At 39.0% G+C, this 12,694-nt stretch overlaps 1 protein-coding gene across 5 annotated transcripts in view; it reads right to left on the bottom strand.

The window, feature by feature from the left end:
* Positions 1 to 5,696: 5,696 nt before the first annotated feature.
* The window catches only part of COL19A1 (collagen type XIX alpha 1 chain), a 172,794-nt gene continuing 165,796 nt past the window's right edge, over positions 5,697 to 12,694 (bottom strand). For 4 of the 5 annotated variants that reach the window (XM_015859135.2, XM_015859140.2, XM_015859137.2 and 1 more), the window contains 3 exons: positions 11,957 to 12,112; positions 6,927 to 7,004; positions 5,697 to 6,685 (listed from right to left, as the gene is read on the bottom strand). In XM_015859135.2, coding sequence (XP_015714621.1) covers positions 6,549 to 6,685; positions 6,927 to 7,004; positions 11,957 to 12,112 — 371 coding nt within the window. In that variant the 3' untranslated portion in view covers positions 5,697 to 6,548. Of the gene's footprint in view, positions 6,686 to 6,926; positions 7,005 to 8,462; positions 11,129 to 11,956; positions 12,113 to 12,694 lie in introns of those variants that run through there. The other variant, XM_015859139.2, reaches the window with a different exon arrangement.

Consider the following 12,694-nt stretch of genomic DNA (forward strand, 5'->3'; position numbering starts at 1 on the left):
GAGGGTCAATTCAATGCAGATGTTATGTAAGTAAGTGGTCAGCTTGGGATTGTGTCAGGCGTCATTCAAAGAGCGATAGATTGCACACCAAAAAATATCAGGAAGTGAATTTTAGTACCAGGATGTTCAACTGGAGATTTAATTGTAGAATTATGAAGTTGAAGGCATATCAATGACGGTGATACAGAAAAAAAAGTAGTGATAATTGAAATAAAAATACTTTGATGGCACAAAGCAATGAGATTGAGATTGCGTATATATTTCTCTCTCTCACACACACACATATATGTAGTTTATATATGTGTATGCATTTTTAAGTATTCTGTCACAGCTGTCACTGGGATTGAGCAGCCTGGAAAGAACTGATAGCAAAACCCTCGTGTGATTGTTTTCTGAAGGCTGAAGTCTCTCTCCAGAGCACGGATTGGAGCACCAAACAGAGGGAAGACAGCAAGGCTGTGGAAATTACCCCAGAGAGTTCTTTCATGAGAGTGCCAATAGCAATCTGAGTCTACACAGGGCCAAACTGAACTTCTTTCAAAAAGGAACTGCCAGCAGGTGTGATTACAAGGTTACTTACAAGACAGAGCAAACAAGAAAGCGGGTCCTATAGTTCCAGAGACAGCATAGCAGAGCAAAGCACTCCACACACAAACACATGCCACATTTTTGCAAATGGTTTAAAATTGCTTAAAGAATTGGGTGATGCATTTGTTTGATCTGCTTGTCAGATGCATCAGGAAGATGATGACTATCACTGTTCCTGGTATTATCATACATTCATATAGTTTATGCAGTCCCTGTACCTCCTCTGCTCCCTGACAGCAGGTAAAGAAGAAAGGGCCTTTCTTTTGTAGGGCATGCAGCTCTCATCTCATTTGCTGTAACCTCAGCTTTATTCTGATCCCCTCGTACTTTCAGTTTTCTGTGTCTGCATTCAAGAGGACCAGTAAAACTCTGCAGCTTTAGACAATATATCCACCAAGCCTGCTGGACCCACCATTAAATTTGAAAAAAAACAAATTGTGCCAGTGGTCAAATTACTGCCTAGCATTCTTTTAAGTGCCGCTGATCTGGGAGGTCTCTTTTACTCCAGGGAGAGTTAGACAGTAAGAGAATAACAAAAATGCCTGAATTTACCTGAAGATAACAGTTTCTTGAATGAGTTCGTCTTATTTTATACTGGAGATCAGTATAGGTAAAAGCAACTCCTGCTGGGTTCAACAGCCCTGTGCCGAATGCCCACTGGGCTCACTGCTGTGACTTTCCACCCTTGTTTTTTCTTGTGGTTGCATGGGCCCTCTCGTGATCAGAAAGGAAAGGCCACCATACATGACAAAGCCACATTTCATTTGGATGTACAGGAAGCATGGGAAACATTCCCATTTCCATCTGGAATCCTATTTTGCAGATATCAATGGCCACATAAGTAATGTAAAAAGCATATTTTCTCTCCACTTAATACATACGCATTGAATTGAGCCTTAAATGCTGAAAACCAAAAAGTACAATGAAGGAAAGAAGCAACCAGTGTGCATGTACTGTGATTAACTCAATGACAGATGCATATCATTCAGAAATGAAAGATAAACAATAAAATAAGGTATGCCCTCAAAAAATCTTCATATATATCAACCAAAGACAGAATATATACACATTGAATCTTCAGTAAATAATTAGAAGTATTTTAAACCAGCAGAATTAGAGATAAGCTGCTAATAAAATACACGTAGACTACATTCTTTTTAGCTACAACTTATTTTGGTCTAGAATCAGTAATGTTTGTTAGCAATTATTATTTGAAAACCACGTTTTCTTAAAGTATGGTGAAGCTTGAGTTGGCTTTGTCAACTTCAGCGACAACCAAGGCAAGGTCATGATTAAAACTTGTTTTCCATGGTCTACACCAACCTCTGTGTATGGAGGTGGATTTACAAACCATCCAGCACAATCTGGTTGTAGCGATCATGACAGAACTCAAAGAAACTCTGCATGACTCTGTATATTTAGAATCTATCAAACACTAAAAGAATACTTAAAAAAAAAACACACACACACCAAGAAAAGCTAGGATTGTTTTGTTTCCTGAGATACGTGTTATGTTTTCACATGCTAAGTTGGAGCAGCGGTTCTACCAACCTGGTGAAACAAAAGGTTAGTGGCTGGCTTTATGCCAGTATATTTGGAGAAACAAGTGTATAAAATGCTAACACAGCCCGTGGGGTTTTCACAAGAATCCTATGTAAACATTACAGAACAAGAAAAAAATAAAGCGTATGCCAACAATAAAACAGTATTTCACCATTGTGAAAAATAGGTGCCATAATATTTTGTGTGATTAACCATTAATTTTAAAAATATGCATATTTAACAAAGCTGTGCATATCTAACAATCATAAAACAAAGGGAGGACTGATATTGTGCTCAATCCTGTTTCCTTATCACAGTGCTCTTTTAGCATTGAAACCAAATCCAGTTTAAGACAAAAATATTGGTTCTTAAAACATTACCAAGCAGGCTGCATTGCTACTTGACTGCACAACTGTATGATTGCACTGCTTTGATTTTTATTAACCTTGCAGACTCGCTGCTCCCCTACAGATACTGGCAGAAAGGAGACCTGAGGGCAGCAGGTTCTGCTACTGCATGTTCTTCTGTTACACACGTACATATACAAAATACAAATAACCTAAGTAACACTACCTGAAAATAATTACTCAAGAAAGGCAGTACTTCTGCATAAACCACCATGTAAAAATAAATGGATTTTAGGAAAAAATACCAGGCTCAAGAAGAAAACCAGAAATGCAAACTCTTGTGCTGTGCACCTACACAGCACTGCGTCATTTCTTGTGCTGCTGAATTCAGCCTTTGCCTCCTCACCTCTGCTGGGGTGGTGTCCCGAACCCCCCAGTGGGCAACAACGGCTGTGCTGCAGCCTCAGAATGATTCACCCTGCCTACATTTGTTATTGCTTTCTTCAGATAAACTGGGTAGGTCTGTCCATGGCTTCATTTTTAAGAACAATTTCAACTATTTTGTCAAACATTTCAGTTCAAACTTGTAGGCATACATCCCCAAACCAGAGAAATACCTTGTGCTACTAAAAAAGTAATCATCCCTGTTTAGTTTCTTGCAAAATTTGCTGCAGCACAGACTGCTCAGAACGGATACAAAATTGATGCCATGGATGCCCCACAACCAGGAGGCGTTCAGGGGCAGGCTGGCTAGGGCTCTGGGAAGCCTGATATCAAGGGAGGTGCATCAGAGGGTTGGAACTGGATGGTCTTTAAGATCCCTTTCAGCTCAAGCCATTCTATGATACAGCACATCACAAAACAGATGAACACCTAGTTGCCTTCCCTGGCTCCATGTCCCAAAACCTAAGACAGTACCAGTCTGAAACTGCAAACAAATTTCAGGGACCAAACCTGCAAACCGCTCAGACACATGTTTCCAGATACAGCCTGCTTTTGGTTCTAAATATGCCGTGTTGGAGCACCCAGCGTGATGGGAAGTCATGCCAGGAGGGACTCTGTTCTCCCCAGGTGAGGAACATGGCATCTTAAAAAAAGGTATTGAGATAGCCCATATCACAAAATACCCGTTTTCTCACATGAGAAAATTGATTTGGGCTTTTAGAAAAAAATATATAGTAAAAAAAAATACATCAAGTAAAATAACTTAAGCAAATTCAAAGTTTAAATACATTGTAAAAGACCTGTAGCTTTGAATCCCAAGAAGAAAACAAGGCATCTGTAGGAAACAAAGATGAAAAAATAAACTTCTTCAAATACAAAAAGTGATCTACTTTCTGATCAGTTCAAGTAAATTAAAAAAACAGACGTAGCATCTGGCAAGTAACAAGTGCTCAGTTTCAGCTAGCTAAAAGCCCCAGAATATACAAATAACCCAACAGCGCGTGGCAGCCTATGTACAGCATTCCAGGAAGAGGGCTGCGCAGAGACCTTTCAGTCCTGTGATGTTCCCTAAAAGACAGCACCCTTTTTGATATTGTCACAGAAAATGAAGTTTATAATTAATGCATGAAGTAAAAAAATATTTCGATTTGACATAAATTGGAATTACTAGAGAATTAAAAAGAAGCGTTCATGCAGGACACCTGACCAGCAGTTCTTCTGAGTGGACTGAAATAAGTCTGCAAGGACCGTTTCAGGACCCAACAGCTGTTGGTGCATACACAAGGAGCCTCTCAAACTGCCCGAGAACAGGAGACCAGCCCTGGAGCATCCATAACACTGAAGGGAAACCATGCTATCCAGGCAAAGCTTCACAGCGGAGGGACGAGCTGTTCCCCGAGTGCCTTCACAAGGGATGGGCACCCACCATCTGCAGAGCAGGCCTGGGCCAGCCCCCACTGAGGGATGAACAGAAGAGGAGGCTGAGAACTGAAGGATGTCCATAAGGCTTTGAGCAATTCGCCTCCATGCTCACCAACACAAGTGTTGAGCCTCTCAAACATTCCCCAAGCTGCTGTCATGCTGCAGTTCAGATTCCCTTTGGAGAATGATTTCATAACATGCCACAGGTCTTCCAGCACCTTTCTTCTAGCTAACCTCTCCTGCCCCAGGTGCCCATGTGCCAGTGTTCCATCCCTGTTCATTTAGACATCTCCCTTGTGTTAAGAACCTTCTTGCCTTAAAATTTCTGACTGATAAATAGACTAACACCCAGAGGCTGCTCTTAGGGTTAGTTCTCCTCAGAAAGTATGCCAGAAGGCTTGCCATTTTCTCTGGCTATGTCATTACATTTACTTTACTATTTCATCACCTTTTCCATAATTTTTTCTGTGCATTCCTACTGCTCGCACTCTTTCTCCCCTTGGACTAGATACAAGTGCTAGGAACTCTATTCAGAACAATTTTAATAAGTATCTCACCATTAATTTCTTTCTGTTTTTAAGCAAAAAGAAACCAGATGTTAATTTATCAGAAGAGCTGCTCCAGAATCCAGCGCTTCCTGTCTGGGAATGCTTCCCTGATGGCTGATGCAGAAGTTGGCTCCCTCAGCACTTCTGCAGCATGAAGGTTATCAGAACCATGCAGTGGCCTACAGTAGGACAGCACTGCTATCTCCCTAGCAACAGCACAAGAGGCTGCAGTGCTGCTTATGTGCCACGAGTTTGGACTATAGCTGCCCAGAGTCTCCTAATTGCACTTGCAATTTCTATTACACTATAGCCGATTCCTCAGGAATAAATGTGGAAACAGACAACCCTAGACATCAAGAGTGAAACTTCAACCAACTCTTCTCCCTCCTTTTCAGAACCAGACTCTGTACAATTGTTTTCCTCCATCTTTTCTTATGTTCAGTCCCCTGAGCTCTGTAGGACTCACAATTTTTTCTCGTGTTCCTTCTCAACAGCGTCTGTTCTCGTAGGATTTATCCTTTCTGTTTTTGCAAGCTGAATGCAATCAAGCTCTACACACGACACCTTTCCAAGGACAGACTCCTAATTTTTCTGAATCTCTCCTGAACTCAAGTTGTTTCTGCAGCCAGTTACCAGGACCTGCACATTTTGCATTCTACTGTTTTGAAGTTCTTAAGATTATCTCAGCATGTACTTAGAGCAGGAGAAAGAGGAAAACTCTGCCACTGGTAAGATCAGGGACTTCTGAAGCTTCTTTCTTTCAGTCTCACTGCTAATACCCGTGTTCTTGCTAAAGCCAGACATCTTTTTTTTTTTTGTAAGCAGACGTAATGGCAGAGTAGCTTAATTGCAGGCAATGACAACATACTTGCTAAGCTCATATCACCTTTAGAAAATGTGCCAGATACTAGTTAAGAACAATACCATAGGTTCTTAGCAGCTTTACACCTGGAGTATATGCAACTATGACTAAACCAAAGTTCAAGTTCTCAGGTGGAATAGCATTCACCTTCCTTGGGGCTGCACCTTGTGTACTCCCAATCAGTATGAATCTGAATTGGACGGGAGTGGAGAGATCATAAAAATATCTTTGCTTCCATCTCTAGAAAGCTACAGAAACAGTTGGTAGCGTTCATGACCCACACCTGATTCAGAGTGGATGCTGGAGCCTCCTCAGGTCAGTAACACTGAAACTAAATAGAGTTCCCAGCACTCCAGCTAAGATCCTACAGTCACTACCAATAGGTAGTCATTAAATTCAGAACAGCATTTTCTCTACCAGTAAGGAACACAAAACCTGCCTATACACTGAGGCACACATTCTGTCTTAACTTACAATAAAACTTTTTTTTTTTTTTTTTTTTTTTTGTTGTTGTTGGAAGAAAGAAGCTCATAAAAATTATTCGGGTTAATTTTCTCCTCTAAGCAAAATAAATACGAGAAATGTAACACATGGAATGCACTCTGGAAAATAAATGTCATCATAATTATGACACTGCAAATAGAATAGACAAAGGCTCAATTCCACGTCTTATAAATTATCTATGGATCATGCAGTGTCATGGGGTCAAAAAATGCACCAAGTATTTCAAAGATTAAATTAACTTATCGAGAAGAGTGAAAAGTGATTGTGAACCCAAGTGTCTATGGGAGAGTTTTATTTCCCACTGGTGCGTGGCCGGGTCTGTGACACGTGGTAATAGCAATCTGCTGGATTGCATCTTCCATTGGGTCCAGGTGGCCCCTGTGGTCCGGGTGACCCTGGAGTTCCTGGAGGGCCTGGCAGGCCAGCAACTGGTAAAATAAAGTCAGAATTAGCACAGCCCCCTCTAGAGCACATGCAGCGTCCTTCCTGAGACACATCCCTGAATGTTAGCTTCACACCAGATCGTGTGCAAGAAAGTAGGTGTATCCGACCCCATGCTACAGCAAAATCAGAAGGAAATTCCCTGATGTAAACCTGGTGTGAGAACCAGGAGAAAGGCATGTTAGTTCATAAATAACAATAGCATAAAATAAATCTGCCGACTTGTACCTGCATGGCCAGGAGGTCCAGGATTACCAGGCAGTCCAATTCCAGGCTCACCTCTTTCACCTTTCTGTCCTCTATAACCTACACAGAAGAGAAATATGAAAATAAAAGTGTCCTCTTATTATAAACAGTAATCCTCTATAGACCTTGTTGACAAGAAATTATCAAGACAAACATAGCTGTGAAAACACCCACTCATTTCACTTTTTTTTTTTTTTTTTTCCCCCCCTGATACTAGCAATTTTTTTTCTGAGACACTTACTACATTCCTATATTCTTTCTGGAAAACATGACAATTTCATGACAATTTCTAGCTGTAACTGTTGCATCTTCTGCCTGAGGACCCTCGCTACATTTACTAGCCCAACCTTTCCCAGAGATTTTAGGTTACCTTCCTGAAGTTCCTGTAAAAAAGATAAGAATGTATACTTCTGCTCCAGTGTTATCTGTTTGATAATGTGTTACAAAGCACCAACCAAAACAACCTCTGGATTCCAGACTGGAATCTTGAGCTGGGAACTGTGTGCTTAGATGTTCCCCTGTAAGTCCAAAAAGATCTCCAGGTCTATTGTAGTGCACCTGCTCTTAGAAGTTGTCTTTGTAGCTTGTGCAGATTATGGGTTCTAGCACAGATAGCCTTCTTTGACCCAAGTACCTAAACACTGTTAGCGAAGTGCTATTGTGCTCCCTCCCAAACACCCCGGAATTTGGCGTGTAAGGTGACAAAGAAGATTAATTTGCCAACGTCTGAACGCACTTGGAATTAAACTTGCTCTGGTTCCTGGACCAATCTATTTCTAGTGTCACATACATCACAAGAAGCTTCCTCTTGTGAAGCTTAGTCTGAATTAAAAGAGAAGAGGCACAGCTGACCAGTCAGCACCACCTGGTATCAGTCCACCTACCAGGTGGTCTCACATATGACCATGGGTGCCAGCAGATGGAAGGCAAAGGTTGTGTGCCAGTGTACTGCAGTCTATGCAACAGTGGTACTTTACACGGCAATCTAGAAGGAAACTATTTTTATTGCTGTGGGTACTGATTTGGGTTTGTTACAACAGACACAATGCAAGAGGAAAGGTACACAGTACTCAAACCTTCTATTAAATGCAGGCTTACTACAGTTTTTGGTAGCAGGTTGCATTCTGAATTTCAAGACAGTGCATCAAGTATCCTTTATCAATTAACTCTCAGCACTTCACAGAGGCAAAAGAAAAACATTAGAAAAGGCATGCAGGGTGACATGCATAACACAACAAATGGAAATAAAGTGTTTAAAAACTCACAGAGAAACAAACAAATCGTGCATTCTGGTTACTGAGTTGAGTTAAACATAAGTGTGTAAGGCATATATGCACACAGGCTATAAAAACTCAGAAATGCCAATATGAATGTGCTTGTACTCAGCTGTGACCCTCGATTTTCTCTTCAGTGACTGTAGTAGTGCTTATAACTATACCGAGTTGGTTGATTTCAAAAACTTTGTGTAACAAATAGTAATGGCTACTGCTTGAGAAGCTCAATCACACAACCACAGGATCTATTACATCTCCTATTTATTATGGATCTCTGTATTTCTTACTTTACAATAGATAATTACAGTACATTTCTCACTACAAACCCGGTTAACTGTAATTTTACAGAGTAGTGCTGTCACTAATCACTGTTTTGGGAAAAAAAGAGAGAAATCACATTTACGATGCATCACATTTACAAAGCCCATGATAACCATTACTGGAGATATCTGACACAATGCAGTTGAAAAGGGATTGAGATAGATCAAAAGTTTCTGCAAACATCAATGGAATTCAAGACGATAAGGAAAAAAACAGTACAAACAGCAATCTGCCTATGCAAATGTATGAACAAGGGTAGTGTAAACAATTACTGGCTGTATCTGAATACATATGCAAAGGTGTAGGTGGTACATACTGGCAGAAGTTCTGCTGACACTGAAAGTTAATACAAAATATCCAGGTGTGTTTTCTAAAAATAAGGCTTTATTTAACAAAATATAAGCATATTAGTAAACAGGCCTGTGCGTAAACAGTCTAACAATGTAATATGTAACCTTTGAAGTAAAATGTTGGAATTTAAATGAGGTATATTTGCTCAGAACTAGGTCCATGATTACTCTTCTAGGAGATAATATCACCTCCTCTCTGAGCTGAAAGTGGCAAACTCAAACATAGTTAAAGAAAAATATTATCAAATGCTTAAATTAGATTTTGATTTATTGTTTTTAACACAAAGGCACGTGTCTATTTCCACTGGTAGAATTACAATTCCAGTAAGAGGAACTGCTCAACTCAAAAGGTCTTAGCAAAGCCTTTCACTTGGGTTCCAGAAGTTTGGTTAAAATTTCCACAAGAGAAAAGCTGCATGTAAACATGTACCCAGGATGGGTAATATGATAAACATTTGGTAGTAGGATGTAGCAAGGACGTATTTTAAGACAGAAGTATTCTCCTTCTGTTCATAGATTGAGTGGTCACAGTTTAAATAGAACTTTTGATTCGATGATCTCTAACCGAACTACAAGTCTGACAGAACGTCACTGCTGTAACACCCTCAGCTTTACTTGGAAATGATGCAAAGTTGTGTCTATGTCTTGTGGAAGTAAAAAGCCATCCCATTTAAACAGCCCCAAAAGTGTTCCAGCTACGTTACTGAGAACTTTTTCTACAGACAGCTGAAACCAGCATGCCAGTATCTAGAGAAATCAGAGGGTTTTTGATACAAACATTAGCAAACACACTAATGTGACAGAGAACAATGGTTCTGAAGTATCCACAGTATTACACACTGCACCAATACTCTGCATATCACTGCAATCTTAAAAGCAAAAAACTGCAAAGCAACCTTGCAGCTGAGAGGTAGCAGCTGAATGCCTAGTCAAAGTAAACCAAGTTAACTTCACCCTACAAAACTAAAGGCAGTTTACAGGAGGTAACAGTTTAAACCAGTGCAGCTACTTCAGAAGAGCGACTGTGCCCAGACAACATCCACAACAAGGGGTTCATGATGTCTACCGCAGTTTCTAGATGCTTCCACCATGCAAGTTAATAATTGTATTAAAATATATACATTTTATAACAGGGGTCAACAATAAAGACATGGAATTTTCACTAGTTATCAGGCAGTATTTTTCTTTCCTGAGCAGGGATGTTCAATTCCTTGGTGCTATTTTGAAGCTTAGTGAAGCTTTACTAGGTTGAACACTTCATTTTGTTTCAGAAAAAGCACGATATTAACATAAAAGTCCAGATATCTCTGGACTGCAAAACTCTCACAAGGAAGTGTTCTCTAAAGGACAGTAATTAACATACAATTAGGGTTTAAATATTCAATTAAATAACTACAGTCAATTGAACAAGTTCCTGTAACACTTGGCCTTTCCAGGAAGTCTTGTCTGCTTCATCCTTTCTGGCTGAAAATGAACTGAAACTTGCAAGGGAGCTTTTCAGTCTGCTCAGAGAACTGAAATTCTTTTAGCTATTGGTGTTTACAATGACACACACAGGCTCTACTGGGAAATGCATGAACTGTATTTGTAAGTGTGCTTCTCTCATGGTAAGCTCTCATTTATACTGTAATAAGACAAATTTTTGGTTTTCTTTTCTTCTTGGCAATGTTTTTTGTTTTTTTTTTTTAAATAATAATGGAAAATTATTAAAAGAGAAGTAAATGCTTCTCAGTTTAACTCTTAATAATGTAAAAAGAGTATTGATTTTGTAAAAAGAGTACTGATAAAAGAAATGGGGATTCTGTGTACTACTTTTGCTCAAGCATAAGGCACAAAAAAGCAGATTTATTTTCTTTCTTTTATCAAGCATAGCTATTATCTTCACTCTTGATGCTCACTACCTGGAAATGAAGCCTAGTACAATGTTCTACTTCCCAGAAGCATCTGAGACTATTCACCACATTACATTATCATTGTCAATCTGCCACTGACATTAAAGTCTACTGTTTACAGTGATCTGAATATTCAGTTAATGATGAAGTCAGTGTTGTAAGATTCTAAGCCTTTTACTGTTTTCCTTGATCCTTTATTCTTGTTCTTCTCATTCTGAGCTTCTGTCAGGGCTTTGCTCTCATCAGTGTTAGTAAGTCCTTATTCTTCTGATAGGTTTAGGATCCACACATCTTCAGCTTTGTTCTTCATTCCAGTCTGACTTGCTCTGACTCCAGAGCAGACCAAACTAACAAAAGATAATAATAAAGAACTACCTACAGATCAACTGCAATTTACATGTTGCCCACAAAATGTTAATTATCTGCAAATTATTTCTTTCTGTTATTCTTTTTTTCTCTTTCTTTTGATCTCAAATAGGCTGAGCCTACGGTAGAACATAGCTATGATGATCTTGGATTCCTTGAAGCTAAGTTTGCAGTGAAGGACCATTCAGTGGAACGAGAGTCCTATACTGTCTTGTCTGACTGTATTGCATTCTACAAATTACCATTTGGGGTGGAATGAAAATCTGATTTCTCTGAAATTGATTTGTGAAAATAGATTACTTCACAGTAAGAAGGATGTATGTTGTAATATTTCAGTTTCCACTGCTTCTTATAATTGCCTTCAATTTTTCCTCCCTTGTACTGTATTAGGATCAGAGCTGAAAGCACTCAGAAATCAAATTTTGTTTCTTAAATGGTCTCTCAATGTATATATATATAATGTAAACAGCTACAACAGAACGCTGGCTTATCGTTTCCGTTGTGTTCAATTATTTTGGAGAGAAAATAACTTCTACACTACTCCAGATATCAGCCAGTTTTGGACATCTGTCAGTGATTAACTGTATCATTTATTAGAATAAAATACACTGATTAGGAGTTTTAAATCAGTAAAATCCACACATTTACCATGGGTTAATACTTAGATCTAGTCTGGAAAAAAATAAGTACAATTTTAAAAGTTAATCATTAGAAAGCTAGGTACATAATCTTGGCTTTTTTAATAACCATTTGCAAGTATATAAAGATTACAAGATATAATTTGTGAGGCTGTTATTTGGAATTCCTACCTTGGAGCCCACGTTCTCCAGGCGGTCCTGGTAAACCATCCTTTCCTGGGGGCCCTGGTAAGCCATCTTTTCCCGGAGGCCCTGGTTTCCCATGAGCTTGGGAGGCAAGCAATGCAGCAGGCAACTTCAACTGGGACATAAACTGAGCCATTCTTTCTTCAATAGCAAAGGACACGAGGAAAAAAAAAAAAAAAAAAAAGGTAAGAAATCTGTTCACAGAATACATGAAAATAAATAATTCCCAAAGCTCCAGCCAAGTAAATTTCTGGAAGTAAGATTTTAATCGTCCAAAATGTCAATAGTTCAGGGTATTAAATGCTCCAGTAAGGACCAAGATCTTAAATTCCAACTGATTTCCTATTTGAATCCTCACCCTTTGCAATAATCTCAATGAACTTGCACAAAATTTGTACTGTCTTCTACTGATGTAGTTCAACGTCTTAAATGTCTTCTATTTGTGGCAATACTTAAAATATATGAAGACAGAATAATTAGCATTTAACATCCATATGACAGTGTATCTTTATAACTCTTATTAAACCCCAAACTAGGACTCAAATAATGTGAACAGTTCTTGGGATGTGCTTAAACCCTAGAAATAGTCATAAAAACAAAAAAAACAACAGAAAAAAAAAAAGAAAGAGAGAAAAAAAAAAGAAAACAACTCAGCAAACAAAACTATTGCAGAGATTTCAGCATAAACAGCATGAACTGTTCATACTCATGGAACAAAGCATA

Source organism: Coturnix japonica, chromosome 3 (genome assembly GCF_001577835.2).
Source record: "Coturnix japonica isolate 7356 chromosome 3, Coturnix japonica 2.1, whole genome shotgun sequence".
Lineage (NCBI taxonomy): Eukaryota > Metazoa > Chordata > Aves > Galliformes > Phasianidae > Coturnix > Coturnix japonica.